General features: G+C 41.8%; 1 protein-coding gene across 4 annotated transcripts in view; it reads left to right on the top strand.

Annotated features, from left to right (window-relative positions):
- Window positions 1–18472, top strand: part of LOC144954176 (RNA-binding protein, mRNA-processing factor 2a-like) — a 78509-nt gene that overhangs the window by 22605 nt on the left and 37432 nt on the right. For all 4 annotated transcript variants that reach the window (XR_013641084.1, XR_013641078.1, XR_013641083.1 and 1 more), the window contains 2 exons: window positions 7407–7484; window positions 17871–17909. Coding sequence is in view for 1 of the 4 variants with exons in the window: in XM_078884742.1 (XP_078740868.1) it covers window positions 7407–7484; window positions 17871–17909 (117 nt within the window). In the remaining 3 variants the exon portion in view is untranslated. The remainder of the gene's footprint in view (window positions 1–7406; window positions 7485–17870; window positions 17910–18472) is intronic.

Below are 18472 nucleotides of genomic sequence, written 5' to 3'. Positions count from 1 at the left end.
CAGTCTATTGGCTGTCCCTCGCTAAAGCGTTCTTCTCCGTGAGTGCAGCTGTGAGGCACGGCAGGCAAGCCTCTTCACCCAGTCTGGAGCGAGAAGGAAATTGTCCACACAGTGGTTGTCTGCCACCTCGCCTCGAGACCCAGCCTGCCATTAGTGGTAACACTCAGTGCCTCATGGCAAAAAGACCCTGGCTTCTATTCCCGACTCAGGTGCTCCTCGATACAGAGTTTGTTTTCAACTTTGTTTCGCATGGGTTTCCTCCAAATTCTCCACTTTCCTCCCAAGGCAAAAAAACCCAAACATGTTATGTAACTGGTATTGGCCAAAAAATATCCAAACGATGAAACTTTACCTGCAAATGACTATTTATAGATGAGACATTGCAACATTGTCCCCGACTGAAAATAAAACTTGGGAGGATCCTCCTGAAAAGGATGAAACTCACTGGAGCTATCTCGAGTAAACGAGCCGAACTTAATGATGGAGCAACATTTTCAAGTGCAAAGTGTACAGAGAAAGGAATTAATTACCAATTGCTAGTGGATTTCAATAGCTAATCTTGCACTATTGTGTAATTTGGAAGTGAAACTGCATAGCAAATATATTTATTTATTTATTAATGGTGGAAGATGAAAATAAGTGTTTAGAAACTACATTCCCTCTGTCCTCCATATGTTTCAGGTTTCCGTATTTAGAAATGAGCACTTGTATGAAGCATAATTAATGTGATTTATGTCGTCATTAAAAAGATTTGTTATGAAAATAAAACACTACTCAGAGCTGTAGGACAGGAAGCTGACAGAAATATTTGGAATTAAATTTAGGAAATTCCAAAATCAACATTGTTCATTTCAACATCGCCTGCCGCTAAATTAGAAACAAACGGAAAATGACAACTGAGTTGTTGTCACTAGTACCCACTACACTGATACGCAGATCTGGTAGATGGCTTAAATGGTGTGTATTTTGTGAATCAAAAAATTAAGTAGACAAACACATTTTGACTTGAACCGGTGTACAGGTGTTTACCATGTATATGTGGCAGGATGACACTCATTTAGCAGCAAATAATTCGTGGCAAGCTGCACAAAAATTGGTAAAACTGATCATTCGTGAGTCCACGATGGCTCAGCAAGGAGAACCATGTTTTTTTACAAATATTCACGTGACAGGAAACAAACTTGCAAGGTCCTCAGTCAGTCAGGCAGTCCGATGACATTGTTTCTGATGACATTGTCAGCCCATGACATTGTATCTGTTGGAGAATTTTTCAGGCATGAAGTAAGGACAGCTCTTTGATGCGTGTGTTTTTGGTTTGCACCCTGTGTTGTTCGTGCATGATGTCTGGCATTTCGCAGCAAGGTGCTGAGAGCTTCATTCTTAAATTCCTGGAGAAGCTCTCAGCACATGGAGCCAAATGGGGTGCCATGGTGGGGAGATGTTATCTCCCTCCCCTGGTATGCCCGAGGTCGTGGGATCGATCCTGACTCTGACGCCTGTGTATTTGGAGTTTGCATATTCTCTCTGTGATCGTGTGGATTTTTCTCCGGGTCCTCCAAATATTCCCTCTACATTTAGAATCGCCATGCGTATAGAGTATTTGGCTGCTATAAATTTCCACGTGATAAGCCACTTCGTTGATTTATCATTTTGTGGCCAGGTCGCTTCTGAAAAAGAGCTACATAGCTCAGTGGCCTTTGCCTGTAAAATAAAAGTAGTGAGTTACGTAGTTTTTAGTCATAAATGTCAGACATCATGACGTATAATTGGCGGTAGTTTCGTCATAACAACACATTGGAAAGTTATTCAGCACAAGTGCGAAAACCTACGCTGTCTTATTACACAAGGACCTGCGTTACATAAAATGAAACCGAATCTCCAAAATGGCATATACACAGTACAGTAATATGTATTACAGTACTTTAATTCATTAAACATCTAAATAGAGGAACATCGCAAGACACTTCACCGAATGAACGTAAACACGGCACGCGCAAACAAAATAAAGCGAAAATAAGAATGGCAAATAACAATATACGTGAGATCGGTGTAGTGGTGAGAACAAAGCATCTTTTTACGGACAGCTCTTTCAGATGAGATGCAGTTTGTTTATTGCACCAGTTGAAAGGTGGGCTTTATTGGGCCCCTTTTGCTTCGTGTGACGACGGTCCAAGGGTGAGATCAAGGCGCAGGTGGCAGTGAAACACTTGAAAGGATTATCGCTTCCTTATTGCACCCCGTGGCATTTATGATCACAGCATCTTTGAATTTTGTTTATTATAAACAAGATGCTATTCATAGTCTGCCGGCTTTTTCCGCGTATACAGTTTGGCGTGTCTTGTGGGCATTTTATACTGTATGCCGTATTTACTTTATATTGATAAGCAATTAGCCGGTTTGTTTATAGCAGTTAGCCAAAATGTAATTACATCTTCACCCGAGTGGATTACAGCCCTTTGTCAAGCCACTGCTGGGTGAAGGCTTCGTATTGGTCATGTGCAAGGGGGTCGACAACCAAAATTAAACAAGAAGAGCCATTTTTTGTTCTAATCCGGTCAAAAAAAAAACCCTTCAGTATTTCAAGAGCCGCAATGCACGTAGATACGAGACGATGGTCCTTAATAAAATAACGTCACGAGGAAGCAGTCCTCATAAAGAGCCACAGCATGCGGCTCCGGAGGCTCGGGTTTTGCCGACCCCTTGGTCACGGGGGTTCGCTTGAACAAACTCCCACCACACTGGTCAGTGCGAGTCGGTCTCCACTCATGTTAGCCGTGGCGATAAATTACACTTCAGTTTGCCGAGTGCACAGCACGGTGCGACAGCGACTAACATTTATGCCTAGTTTAAGCCAGATTGCCTGGGAGGAAATGGGTATGGTTTTCGACCGACTCGCTTTTGCTTACCACTGAGCACCCTATGACCTCCAAGTAAACTATTAAACTTTTTTTTAGTTTACCAGGAAAAGCCCACTGTGGTTTATAGCTCTTTTTCAGAAACGACCTGGCCACAAATGATAGCTCAACGAAGTCGCTTCTCATCACATGGACATTTATAGCAGCCAAATACTCTAAAAGGTTATGTTTGTAAATGTGGAGGGAAGAACTGGAGGACCTGATGAAAAATATATGCGATCACGGGGAGAGAAAGAGAAATGCAAACTCCAAATATACATATTATATGGTTCTTTTGGTAAATTCACGTAGATAGAAAAAAATAATAACAATAAAATAATAAAAATACAAATTAAAATTAAGTTAATAAAAAATATAATATCACCGTGATTTTGATTATTCTTTTTTATTCACTTTTATTATTTTATTGTTATTATTTTTTTCTTCTTCTATCTACGTGACTTTACCGAAAGAACCATAGAATATGAATTCCTGTAGTCACGAAAGTTTTCAGCAGAAATCCAAATATACAGGCAGGCATTAGGGTCGGGATTGAACCCAGGACTCGTCGAGGGAGTGACATCCCGCCACTGTGTACCCTCATCACAGTCCCCCTAAGACCCAAGAATATAGACACTAAGTTGGGAAACCCTAGAATCTAGTAGCATATATGGCTTTATTTGAGGCATTTGTTCATAGAAATGAAAACATCTGATAATAGTCAATACTGTTTTATTGAATCATGCAAATAACTCTCCAAGTGAAACATTTCAGCAAATGTAGCGTATGGCATTTTAAACGATTGTTATAGATTCCCTCCCAAGTGTTTGTTTTATTTTATTCAGTTAAGAAAAAATATATATAAATAATAAGTAGGTTTTTATTTGTTATTTATATATTAGCTATTTCTTCTGAACGGGTGCATCTTTCGCTGATTCATAGTGTTTTGCACGAAATGCCCAACAATCCTAAGATTGTTGTTGTTGTTAGCCTCTAACTTCCCACTGTTGGGTACAGGTCTCCCCGGATGCTATCCCTTCCTTCCCTCCGTTGTTGTAGTTGTTGTTGTCTGGTAGTGGCCTCAGAAATTCTTTGATCTCGCTGCTGCCATCTTTTGCCTCTGTTTTCCTTCCAATGCTTTTCTCTCGGTATGCAGTCCGAAGTTAATTTTGGCTATGGAGATTGATATGACGCTTTAAATATTTATGTCACTTTTTCACCAGCTGCACGTTATTGTTTTTTTCTTCCCTCGGACGTTTTTGTTAAAACAACCTACGCAGATTTCCGCATGCGTGAGTTAAAGTACCCCTCGGGGTGGTTGCAGTCGGCTTTTAGAAGGAGCGCTTTAAAAATTTATATAAGGAAAACTCCCGTTGTTTAAAGGTCACGCTCGCTTACAAAATGCCAGCGTGCTGGTGCTGAGGAGTGCGGATTAATGTTTAGCAAGTTGATGGGTTTCTGTTAGCGTTAATGGGAATCACACGAGCGCTCGGCACCATTATTGCAAGTGGATCATTTACTGAACTCCAATTTCGTGGTATGATTCCTAAGGGCAGTGTTGGGCAACATCATCGTCATCCAATCACTGCATTACAGGCACAACCATTTTGTCAGTCCACTGCTGAATGGAGCACTGCCCGAACTGTGCAGGTCATGGAGGTTATTTGACCATACTTCACCGTCCTGATGAGTGCAGATTAGTGAAGGCGGAGAGCACTCTTCTCTGCCAACCACCACGGTAGCGAATGTAAAATGAGCATTTTAGCGGAGAGCAACATTCATAATCGAATGCGTTGCATAATATAGTCGTGCCATTTATTTAACAATGTAAATTATTTACCCAGGAAAGCCTCGCACAGTCTCAAGACACTTCTTCAGGGATCTTTGGCCCATTGCGTTTGTGAGTGGCACGTGGAGGAAACCAGGGAACTCATAAAACCTCCACACATACGACGAGTAACACCCAACACTGACATCTCCTAGCCATCTCGTAGCCCTGGGCCTACCTCACCTGGCAAGCCGATATATTGTCCTTGCTAGATTCTGAGCATATGGTGGAGGGATTGACATAAACTAGCTAAATATTTTTTTCAAGCAGGGCTATAAAAATTACCGATTGCAGATGATTGGTTCATTCACTCAGATATGTTTTATCACCTCTGTCCTCACGTGTGCCGCTGGAAGGGAAGTGATGGGCAGGGCTTGGCGATATCAATATCACCGTTCTCGTCACGCTGGGCATGTCTTTGAGGGAGTTTCGTGCCTTTGTGAGGAAGAGTGTTGGGGTGGCCACCTTTTTCAAGAGGCCCCTCGAAAAAATAAAGTAGACTATTAAAATGTTGAGTCCATGCAAATCACTTAATCGAATAATTACCGCAGCTCCAAAGATGTTGTTGATGGCCGTAGCCTTTGCTGAGCTCATCTAAGAGGTATGCGTTTCCAAAGCAATTGCTCACAACACACTAGCAAGTGCCTTAAAAGGGCGACCATGTGAAGAATGATCAAAAACACCCATTGGAAGGCCTTTATCTAGGAGTGTATTGACAAAAGGGCTGAGAATTATTATTATTATTCATGTATGATGTGCATGGTTTTTGATACAACTTGACCCTGAATTTTGACAGTGCATGGTGTGCAGGCCCAGTCATGTTTCTCATCTTTAATAAAAAAAAAAATCATTGTTTTTATAATTTTGCTTTGTCCATTCACTTTAATAGAACTCTAGCGTAGCATTTTCATATAATGTTCATAAATGGTAAATAAAGCAACACATGTTTACGTGCATTGTTCAATGCCTACATTGTGAGTGTATAAATACACTTACATTCTATTAATTGTTAAAAAAAATTAAAATTTTCTACCTACGTGACTTTACCGAAAAAAACAAATAGTATGAATTCCTGCAATCACGAAAGCCTCAAATCAAGATTACACTTTCATTGCCGAATCGATGCGTTGGTTCACACCTAATTGTCATGGTAAGAGTAATGGTAAACGTACATGAGAGTGTTTTAACTCTGCTCGATCGCTTGCCTAGCCTTGTTGCTACGCCGTGTGCATGATAGCAATATTGACAGGGGAGCCTTTCAGCAGAATGTATGCCTACGAGTGGGTAAACTTAAAAAAATCTTTAATAATATATATTACTTCACTCGTGCTGTTTGGTCCTGGCCGCTTGGCAATTTGAGTCTGTGCTCGGCAGCTTTCGTTTGAATTAAATAAAAAATCTGAACTCTGAGGCATTGAAGGTGAGATCTAGGGCTGTCTGCTTGAAAGCAAGGCGGCTTTGCTTGAAGCGGATCGTAGATATCACTTGACGTTTAACTTTTTAAAGAAAGTTACAAAAAAATTATAACATGTAATTTTCTATATATATTGTGTCATTCATGCTAATTGTATCTCGAAATGCTTAACATTTTGATCCACCATACAAACGTCTTAAAATAGAAAAATAACTTCATAAAAAAGCTAAAATAACACCACGGATAAACAACATCAACCACTCGAGCACCCGACATCCAAGGAAGTCCAGGCAAAAACCATCGCATTCATTAGATTTCGTAGAGCATTGTGCATTCAAATAGCAACCCAACACACTGAACGTCATGAAACCCTTGCACATATCAGCTTCCTCTTTCCGTGTCCATCCACCAAAGTCGAACGTCCTTCAAGTGGCAAGCACATCCTCAGCGCACGCAGGTGGCTTGCTGCAAGATCTCACACGGTGCAGGGGCCTCCCTTGGGCAGTGGGCAGACCGAGATGAGTCGCACGGTCGGCCTCTCATAGCCACAGTAGTCGTAGCTCTCTGGCTGTATGGAGCACCGCCACGTGGCCAGGTTGGATCTTAACCTGTCAACTTGTGTGCGAAGTCGGTTCAGAGTTTTTCATGGGGGTCCACCCCGTGATTCCTCCCGTGGGGAGTTGTTCACTCGGCCTTGTTTCCCACGCTGATCGTGGCTGTTAACAAGAACGTTCTAAAGTGTGATTTGAGTGTTGAAATGGAGATGATCAGACGACGTACGTGCAATGGGAGTGCATTTCCATGCAGATGAAGCCGCAATAGAGAAAGCACACCGGCCAAAGGTCGCTCACTTCATCTTTGGTGTGACTCGCAACTCACGACGAGATGAGCAAAGGAGTCTAGTTGGGGTATTCAGAGAAATTGGAGGTGGATATTCTTTGAAAGGCAGTGCAATTATGACTTGCATATAAAGAGACTACCAAGGGAGAAACTCACACGTGAAGCATCATTCATTGTGCCATTTATAACCTGTATCAATTTCTTCTCATACATCACTATTCAGGTGCATACTTACAATTACGGTGGTGACAGACGTTGATGATTCATATAATACTGATAACATTGGAAAGGTTCATTCAGATAGCGATGCAACATCTGTCATAACATAGTGTGCTCGACATGGGATGTGTTCATAACCAATGATAAAAGTATAACTGTCGCATTAACTTACACACCGAATTTCAATGTGATCTTTTTTTTTGCATGTCAGGTTCGCACCCTGTTCGTGAGTGGGCTGCCTATGGACATTAAGCCCAGGGAACTCTATCTCCTCTTCCGACCTTTCAAGGTAAATGACTTCTCATGATGATTTTATGCTGTTACCATGGTGTCACAGGAAGAGATGGGTGCTTCACTGATCGCTCCACATCAAAACGATGAATTCTGTGAATAGCCCTGGACTGAACCTACACATCTACTTGCATGATGTGGTTGGGTAGCGCTGATGGTTGTCGAGAGCTCTTGACTCACAATGCTAAGGTTGTGTATTCAAACCTAGGGCGAGGGTTGGCTACGCCAATTCTAAGTCCAGCGCCGCAGTGGCGAGATGTTAACTACCTCGCATGGGCAGCAGGAGGTCGTGGGTTCCATCCTGACCCCTGACACCTGTATATTTGGAGTTTGCATGTTCTCCCCGTTGTTGCATGTATTTTTCTCCGGGTCCTCCTGTTTTTCCCTCCACATTTAGAAACGTGCGTTGAGAGTATTTGGTTGCAATACATTTCCACGTGATAAGCCACTTCGTTTCAGAATCATTTGTGGCCAGGTCGCTTCTGAAAAAGAGCTATATAGCTCAGTGGGCCTTCCCTGGTAAAATATTTATTTTAGATGCCCCATTATCGGAATGCTTGGATTAAACTGTCTGCATCCCTGCCATGTTAATGTGGAATTTCCACTACTGTCAAAGGGTAGCAACAATAGAGCTAGTGTCTCCCAAGTGCACGTTTTTGGATGGAGACATTGACTCGTTGAAATGGTGAAAGGAATTTTGATAAATCAGCAAGTGGCCCCATAATATATAGCCTTAACTTTTGTACTTACACTCGCTTTGGCTGGACTTGGCACTGAGAATAAGAGGCATCTAGGATGGAGGGAAACTGCATTCTGCAGCTTAAATAATTTTCTCTGCATTCGACAGAGTCATCGATTATATCCTGTGGTATTTTTGTCCAAGGCTTTTTGACCATTGAGCATGAGCAGGAGCTCTTGGGTTGCTGCCCCCTCCCATCCCTATATATTTTGTCTTTACCCCAGGCACCAGTTTCACTTGAAATGGAGCAAATAATTGAATAATAATACAAATAATTCAACATGCACTGGTATTGTTGTACGACATCACTCTTTCTTCAGGTCTTTGTATGTCTCTCTGCCTCACTCCAGCTTCGTGTCTCATCTCTATGACTCTCTGTGCCTCTCTTATTCATTGCTTTGTCTCTCCCCACGTCGGTTTCACCTCCATATTAGGGTTGCCACTTTTTTTCACAAACCAAACGCGGACATATTTGTCAGTCGGTCTATAAAAAGAACCAATGCGCTACACTGCAATAAAGTTCAACACAATAGCGCCACCAGATCTCGGTACGAATCAATTCCTGCAGATGCCAATTTCCAGACTGTCCCAAGTAAAACCCAGACAGGTGACAACCGCATTCCGCATCTCAGTGTTTGTCCCTCGCTATATATATGTATCCTATTTTCTCAATGTGTCTGTGTGAATGTATGCATTCCTTGCGGTGGTGTAGCGGTTAGCACACTGCGCTATGAACCCAGCGACCCGAGTTCGATTCCCGCTCACGGCTAACACCAGTGACAATTATCTGAACCAATCCTGGGCCTCCCCTAGGTCGACTCAGTTTCAAATGAGTACATGGTGCGGTGTGTTAACATCGCCACTGGAGAGACAAAGGCGGTCGTGTGTGGTGCTGGCCACCCACCCTCTCGTATACCGTGCCAGCCTTCATAGGTGCTCGCGAACAGCACTTGCCCAACAGTCTGTTGCAGGCTAGACGGGGGATCTTTGTCTTATTCCTTCTTGTCTCTTTTTGTGTCTGTTTCCCTCCTGTTTTTGCTGCTCGCCTGGTCTCTCTGTGCTTGTGTCTCTTTGTCTCTCCCTCGTTGTGTATTCTGTCTCGGTGTGTCTCCTTCTCTGTGTCTCTCGAGCAGTGACCCCCCCACACACCTTATCCGCTGCCCCACCCACTTTCGCTTTTTGCCTCTCCCACCACCACTCCCCCTGGGCTGCATCCGCCAAAAGTGATTTCACTCCACCACCTATGACAGGAAGTGCGCTTTGTTGTGAGTGCCAGTGATGGAAACACATTACACTCTGCAAATGTCACAAGCGGCACCGACAGAGGAGATGTTATTGTTTTTCTATCGTAATAAGGTGTAAAGTAAAAGAGAACCCACCTTTTTAATTTAATAAAACATAAATAATAATGCCACTCTTGCAGCGACCAGGTTTATGTTCTACAATGCTATCTCCAGCGATTAAAGTGGTGCAACTGATGGTTTAGAAATAATCCAGGTGTTGTATTTGAGTCGTTTTGCCTTCCACTTGTATTCCACAGCATTTTGTTGCAGTATCCATTACCAATTGGGTCATCTAATACTGTATTTATAGTGGTGTACCAGCACTAACTGCTAGACTATCTGATCATGTTCAATACAAGTGATGTGTTCACTATGAGATCTCTTTTACCAGTGGCAAAATATAGTAGTAGGTTTTTACCCTTTTAAACTGGTACAAAACTGACACCTTTATTCAAGGCATCATGTCTGCAATAACCACAACACAAGTAGTCAAAAAAGCAAACAAAAAGAAGCAACTCTGATAATGATAATAATGTGCACTGTCCTTGAAGTTGATTGGTACACACCCGAGACGGCTTTCTTTAGAGCCTAGTCCCCATTGGTGTTGGACCAAGTGATGTGTTGTTTGAAAAGGTATATGTCCAATGTACACTCATCGACAAACCCAAAGGCTTCCAGTGAGCTCCAAAATAGAATAAACCAGTATTTTATGGGGTCTATAAAGAAAGGGGTCACAGAGAGTTAGGTGAAAAAAAGCCTTTGACACTGTCCACATTTCCTCCACCCATGCTGTTTATTCTGAGACGCCTCTCATGCTGTCGATTCTTTGTTAACTCTGTCTTAGGCACCACAGCCTCTTTCCTCCTCGTGCTATTTTTGGTCCAACTCGCAGAGCGATTGAATATTTATGAGGTATTGTATGGTACTGTGCCACAAAGATTGAAGTGTATATTGCCGAGTTATATTATTATTGTTGTGTTCAATATGTCACCTGTTTTTAGATGCATTGTGTTTTGATTTGTCGTGGTCTTTAATAGAACATCTTCAGTTTGTTACCTTTTCTGCTTTTCCTTTTGTACATATTACTCTGATGTCCGTGTTAAGAATTAAAACCATCTGGCTAACACTTTTTGCAAATTAAATGATAATCTTAATAGACAATATTGGAGAAACGTATAATTGTAAACTGTTAGTGTAGCACACCTTTGCACTTGTCAGTAATTGATGATGTCTAATTAAGTTAAAGTTTCGTCATTCCCTGTAGCTATACCCCCTCAGCTCTTTCCACAATCAACAGCCGATCTCCAAGGCCTGCTCAACCATTTGGTAGTACTACTCCATTGTGTGTCTTGTGGACCCCTTTCCCACTGGCACATCGAGCTACGCCAGCACACACAGAGCCCTCGCAGTACGATTGTGTTTCTCGCCCCTCCAACCCCCCTTCACCGTTGGCTATTTGCCATCACAACCCAGAATCAAATCGTGAATCTCTCACGAGCATCACAAGACATCTGAATGTGGCTCAAGGCCAAGCAGAGGCAGGACTAGGGGGCCGGGTAGCGGCACCAGCTCTGGTTTAGGAGTGGGGAAAAACAAATCTTGTGCCTAAATTTCTATGTAAAGCTTTCGTGACTGCAGGGATTCATCTTCTTGGTTCTTTCGGTAAAGCCACGTAGAAGGGAAATTAAAAAAAAGCAATAAAGTAATGTTTTATTTTTATTATTTTATTATTTCCCTTCTACGTGACTTAATAAAATAATACAAATAAAACAATAAAATTACGTAAAAAAAATATATTTTATTATTTCCCTTCTACGTGACTTTACCGAAAGAACCAAGAAGATAAATCTTGTGCCTCCCCATCCTCGGCATCAGCCTAGGCATAGCTCGGTTGTGCGATGGAAAAGCGGTATCAATTGATCAATTGATCCACTGCCTCGCTCCATCCTGCACACGGTACCGAACCCACCCCAAATTGCACCTCCTGATTATGTCCACAGTGCTCCTGTTGCCGCTTTTCTCTTCTGAACTTCCAAGTTGATATATTGTTTTTCTCTGTTCTGCCATTAAATATCATAGGATCCATAATGAATACACTGTGGTATAATCAGGGCCGGATTAAGGCACGGAGGCTTTGGGGGGCTGCAGCCCAGGGGCCTCCGCCAGCTGGAAGGGGCCTCCAGAGATGAAGTGAAAAGTTATTTCATTTGTGAATGCCGAATTTTATTTGTTGTTAGCCTTGTAAAAATAAATTTATTTTTTCTTCAACTTTGTTTTCCTTTTCGATTTAAAGCTTTCGTGACTGCAGGGATTCATCTTCTTGGTTCTTTTGGTAAAGTCACGTAGAAGGGAAATAATAAAATAATAAAAATTAAACATAATAAAATACAATTCTCACGACGTTTCGGCCACAACGCAAGCAGCCGTCCTCAGGTGAAGACCAGGACCGAAAGAACCAAGAAGATTTGTTTTCCTTTTGAAAATATTACTGGGGGGCCTCACAGTACCTTTTGACCAGGGGCCTACACAATCTTAATCCGGCCCTGGGTATAATTGAGTAAGCTTGTTTATAGAAGCTAAAGCTGTTACGTCATTTAGCGCTCACGAGGAAAGTCCCCTCCCCCAATGCTCAGAGCAACACATTTTGAATAGTAATCATAATGTCCACGAATGCTTAACCACTTGTAAGACATTTACTGATGGCAACACAAACGCTCATGCGTGGCTGGAATTCTGTATCTTCCACATGCAGGATATTTGATTTCCCATTGCTCTGCCTCTCATTTGTTTCAACTGATGTGATCTCCTTTTATCTTCGTTGATATTTTATCCTTTGTAGCAAAATCTCCACAATTTTTTCTTTGGTCTCTAATTTAAAGTTAAATTAATTATAATCGAATCTTTGGTTTTGACTTAAAAATGTTCGTGCTAATGTTTTATGTTCATACAGAATGTATGTGTAATGGTAAAAATTGTACATTAACAATGACGTGTACATAACAATAACAATAATCTGAGCAAAACCTGAAATTCTTCCGTAGATATTAAAAATTTGGATAATCTGGGAAATATATTTACTTCACATTGATTCAAAATACTGTTGCATTACGTTTATACGACGTGAATCCTTTCCTTTTCCCACTAAAAGTGGTGTCACTTAGCATCGGGTGATGTCACTTTTGTTCGTACGAAGACGCATTAAATGATTGCATATTGTAAACGATCTCAAAATACCAAAAATATTTTCGTGATTGTACTCAAAAATTAGAATATCTATTTACATCCAAAACTCATCACTAGGACTGACTAAAATGTGATTGCTAATATTACTTGTCATAACAGTTTGTTAAATTGGGGATATATATTTTTTTTGCCTAGGGCCAAATTCTTAGGTCGGCAGAAAGTTACCTTTCACCAATTTGGCTATGTTCTTCCACAAAGGTACAGAATATCATAATTAGAATTAAAACCTTTATCTAGTCCGGAGGAATCCGATGAGCGATGATAGCTCTTTTCCACAGATGTCCAGTCGGGGCGGGTCAGAACGTTGCAACAACACACTATGCCAAAATAAACGATAGTATTGCAAAATCGACAAAAGGTAAGCAAGTCACTCTAGAACATAGCTCAGTTCCTTGGTTTGAACATGACACGTGGCACATATCAGTTCACACATTTCAAATCTGAAGAACGTTTGGAACAAACAAGATAACTTCTTTTGGAGGATTCATTATGTCAGGGAAGAAGATAAGCATAAGAGGCTTGTTCAAAAGTTAACTGTAATTTAGTTCAAATTGGTTGCAGTGATACCATAGTGCAGTTTTCTACTGCTTTTGCCAAGGACGCTGTCATGTGGATCCTGCCACTCACACTGTAGCTCCTCCCATTCTCGATGTAGGTCCTCCCACTCACCATGTAACTCCTCCCACTCATCGTGTAGCTCCTCCCACTCTGAATGTAGCTCCTCCCACTCAACCTGCAGCTCCTCCCACTCTGAACGTAGCTCCTCCCACTCTCAAGTGTTCTGAGTTGATGCTCTCAGCCCGGTCTCCATTGTCTGAACGAAAAACCATCACGTTAATTTTGTTGTTGTTTTAATTTAGCTACATTTATGCTCTTGCAAACAAACATTACTCTATGGCAGGGTGTGCATGTGTGTGTGTTTCCCTTACTTAGTATGTGTAGATAAAATAAGGTGTTTTAAAAATATCTAACAAGTATTTCTATGATATCCGCTTCTGTGGACCATTCTCTAACAGATGGGGTGAGAGTTCTGAATAAACAGATACTTAATTTCGTGACATCAAACATAGAATGATTGTCCACTTCATAAAATATGCATATATTTTTTGAATTCCCATAAAAAATAATCTTACTTGGCAAAAACAGTAAACTAAGTGTTGAGCTAGTATGAAGTCCTTTGTGCTTATCTTCTGAAATATGGGAGGATAATGTATGTGTCATCGTAGCTGATGTGTTTTGGAACATGATCACATAGTTGGAGGAACTACAAGGTGTATTTTGGGGGGGAGGGGGGGGTATGGATTATGCAGACACACTGGCACGATCGGAAGCATTTGATGCTGGTTGGCACAGTACAGCCGTCGTGACACATTGTCTACTTGAAATATATCAATGATCAAATGAGACAGGCACTAAATTATGTTCTTGCATATGGCAATATGTTCAGGAGCCAAATGCCAATGCCGAGGTCTGATAGCCAAGTGAGGGCTTCAGGAGAGAGAGAGAGAGTTGGGGTAGTTGTGCTATTCCTCCTCCATTGAAGGAGAGCACACAATGTGGTTTAACCGATTGCATGAGGTCTTCCAATTGGATGAGGCCTTCGAGACTTCCAACTATGAACATTGAAGTTCTCTCAAGACCTAAATGTCACTTCCTGGCCAAAAACCTACGGGAAAACAATATAGATGCCATCGCCTACAGGAGACGGGCACTCAATGGAGGGGGGAAAACAACGAGTTGATGAACTTTTTGTTCGTGATACTGTTTGCCCTGCCTTCACCCGTGACCTCGAGTAATTGTCCCTGTTTGTATCTTTGGTAGACACGGGGAAAGGATCCCTTAATTTCTTCTTACAAGTGGCAACATCTTTCTTCAGTCAGTGTAAATATTCGTGGGGATCGATCGCTGAACGTGGAGCGCTGTGGGTAATATAACGTCTATCGCCTTTCCGCCTGCCGCTGCTGGCATTAGGGACCTCAAACCGCAGGGAGCTCTGGAGAGCGCACCTCGCGAAGGGATATTTAGTCCTCATTTTCCACTTTGGCCAGACTATCTTGGAAGTGATGGGAGTGCACCCACACTTTACCCCACCAACCACGGCCTACTGATAGACTAACCTGCACCTCCAATTGGCACGGTTTACTATGTACGGTGCAAAAGAAGTTCAACCTACATACATAACAAAGGTTTTTTGGGTTAGATCGCGTAAATATAAATGTGTCTTTAAACTCACCGCCACCCGACACCGCCAATTAGTAAGGTGTCTCACGTAAGCAAAACATGCCGATTCGTTACTAGCTCAACAAACCGGTGTGTTGGAGAGTAAACCCACAACATTTACAATTGCCATGTTTTGTTCACGTGACAAACCTTACTAATTGGCTGTGTTGGGTGGTGGCGGGTTTAACGACACATTTATATTAAGACGCTCTAACCCCTCAAAAAAACCTCTTATGGATAATATTGGTCGCGAAAGCCTACGTGTTAAACATATATACATACAACTGTTGTGTTCCTAATTATTTTGCTTGCTCAACAAAGAGGCGGTGGGGGGGGGCTAAAATAAACTTTTTCCCTCATTGTTTGAATTGCTGTGCCGTGGGGTAAAACAGACTGGTGACCTCTGGATTGCTCACCATTTCACCACGGCAGCCCCCCCATTCCACCATCTTCCTTTATCACGACATAGAAACAGATTGCCGTTGAAAGCTTGTTCCATTGAAAATAGTTGTAGACGTCTTTGTATACGCAGCAGGCCAGTGTGCTTGCACGGACGAGAGAAGAAACGTGTCACAAACATTTGTGATTTATGGACAGGTTTGGGTAACGGGTATGGAGAGGTTTTTTTTGTTTGTACAACAATAGGAATCTCCATTGTTAAGATAATAATTCTGTATCTATGGGCTGATGAAGTATTCAACTCAATTGATTTCTAATCTCATTATACAGTTCATAAGGCTGTAATATCTGAACACGTTGCAGAAGATTTAATGAGGTTAATATTATACTGTAATTTGCAAGTACTGACAACATGCGATGCAACTGGAGATTAATGTTGGTTTATGTTTGGTACATTTTTATTTTATCATGTTTTTTTCTGACGTAAGCACACAAGCCCGGTACAACGCGCCAGTGGTTTCTGGGGAGCGGGAGTTATGAATTGTAACTTAAAAAACATATTTACAGTGTAGTATAACGTCACATGTCCGACCATAAGGATTTAGTTTTGCCACAAGTAAAACCCAATGGGCAATAAATCGTCATCGTCAATGGGGGGACCTGAGTACACCATAGAAACCTGGTTACAGCAAAAAAGTACACGTGAAAAAAACAAGTGTGCATCGTCAAGTTCCGGATGGCAAGGCCCGTACATCGACGTGGTACAACCAACAACAAAACATGCAAGGCTAATAGAACAACATCGCATCAGCGGTATAGGCGGATATGTGAAAAGGCGGTAACTCTGTAAACATTGAGCATTGAGCCAACGTTGGCACGCTTCCTGGCTAATTGGTCAGGACACAGATTTGTGGTGGTCAGTTATGCGATGTTGTTGTTGCACTGCCGTTATCAATAAGGCCGCAGGTAACACTGGAGTAAGCCTTTCATGCACGTGTGCAAAATATGAATCGCTGCATATAAATAACGTTTTTTGGGGGTTAAATCCCATGAATATAAATATGTCGTTAAACTCGCCACCACCCGACACGGACAGTTTGTAAAATTTTATATTTGATTGCTGAATAAAGCAGAGGCATTGTATAATGATTTATTTTAGATAATTTTAAATCGATTCTTATGTTCTTGATACACATCATATTGTGGCTGTAAGAATCGATTATTTAGGCTAATGGAAGAAAATAACTGTACAAACTAGGCAAACATATAATAATAAAAACAATACAAATGAGGAGGCAAAAAATAAACCTATATATTTATTAATCCATTTGCAAAACCAAATCGTGACAATTCATCAAATCGCTGTGAGCTTGAGTTGCTACATTCCCATTAAAGAGATTGACACAAATAAATAGTGCTCGCAAGGTATTTAAATCCTGCACCGGTAGACAGATCAACCGACAACGTATTAAACAGGACAGTCTTCTCTTAAAAGCGTTACCAGCAGTGTACGTCTCGCAGATCACGGTACACTTCCAGTGCTGTGCACAAGGCAAAGGTGCAGCCCTGCAATTACTCCATGAGCCTCACCGCCAGATGGGGGCTCTAAAAAGAGGGTACTGTGCTTGGCCTACTCTTCCACACTGCGCAGGCGACTTGGATAGGGGTGGGACTACCGTCAACACTTTGCCCCCAACACGCGCGACCTGCCGGTCGACCGTGCCATTGCGCCGCTGCGGATAACGAGGATATCACTCGAGTGAGCGTGCCTTAGAGGTATGCGCCACGTACAGCGCTTCCAATAGAACGATGGCCTCTCTCTCCACGTTGGTTTTTTTTGGCATTCCCAACAGATCCCCTCGTCCTTACCCCGTCTGAAAGCGAGAGTGGACGATTTACACATTTACTCATTTGGCAGTGACAGGCTCGCGCCTCCGCCATAACAGCACCATTACTGAACCAGGAATGAAATTCACTTCTTTTGGTCAAGGTCATTGGTGCTAGAACAGACCTGTCCTGATTATAATGAAACATGTTTCACGGTGACCACCGTTTTTATTTTATTTTCGTCTTAGGCTCATGCCGTACTGTACTGGTAAATCACGTACACATTTTTTTTTAATAGTTTCTTCTCACGGTAAATTGTATCTTTGCTTTCGTGCAGTGTGTTTCATATTCACGTACTATTTTGACGATTAAGAGGTTGCTTTTAGGATCACGATGAATGCGTCGAATCGCAGATGTAATAATTGATGTTGTTTTTTGTATTGTGTATATTGTATGTAATTGGGTCTCATCCGCTCTGCAGCAGCCACTGGAGGTGCTACTATTCACCACGATGTAATGAAAATAATTGATACTTGATTTGAATCACAACCGTGAACCGTGACAGTCCATCGAATCGCTGGGAGGCGAGTCTCCACCTCTCTTGGTTTACGTCAACGGGTTTGCGTTCCACTCGTTTGTTTTTATTAAATGCTGCCTGTGTCGTGTTTTACAGGGATACGAAGGATCTCTTATCAGGCTCACATCTAAACAGGTACAACTTGTGTTTTCTTTTTAAACTTTCAAAGCATTCAAGTGTAATTTGCTTCCAGTGTGCCCAACTTGAACGTATGGATATGTTTTCATTTCATAATTCTTTTTTTGCTTTTATGGAGCGAAGTTGTTGTTCCCGAAACGTAAATCCAAGACTTGATAATTTCATTAAAAAAACCAAATGACTTTCAATAACGGAACAACTTGTGCATTATAACATTCCAATGGAAAAATAACTTAAAACAGCCATGAAGTTGTACTTTTTTTCTATCTACTCTGAAATGACACACACAGAGAGTGCTGTATATCGTGTTGTTGTACCCATTTCAACTTCAATATTCTACACGTGATATTATTTTAAACCATAACTGTTGTCCTGACTTTTAGCACACAGTCAGATGGGGATGGGAAGGCACATTACGTTTTGGAGAGGCTGCAGGAAAACGTCCTCCGGCTATTCCAGACCTGGGCATATGGGCAATTACGACGTGATACGTTATGCAGTTTGGACAGGCAGCAATGTAAACCGAGCAAGCACTTGCAGAAACAAGGCATCTGCCACAG

The sequence above is a fragment of the Lampetra fluviatilis genome, chromosome 3 (assembly GCF_964198595.1).
Source record: "Lampetra fluviatilis chromosome 3, kcLamFluv1.1, whole genome shotgun sequence".
Taxonomy (NCBI): domain Eukaryota; kingdom Metazoa; phylum Chordata; class Hyperoartia; order Petromyzontiformes; family Petromyzontidae; genus Lampetra; species Lampetra fluviatilis.
This window is presented reverse-complemented; position numbering and strand designations above follow the sequence as displayed.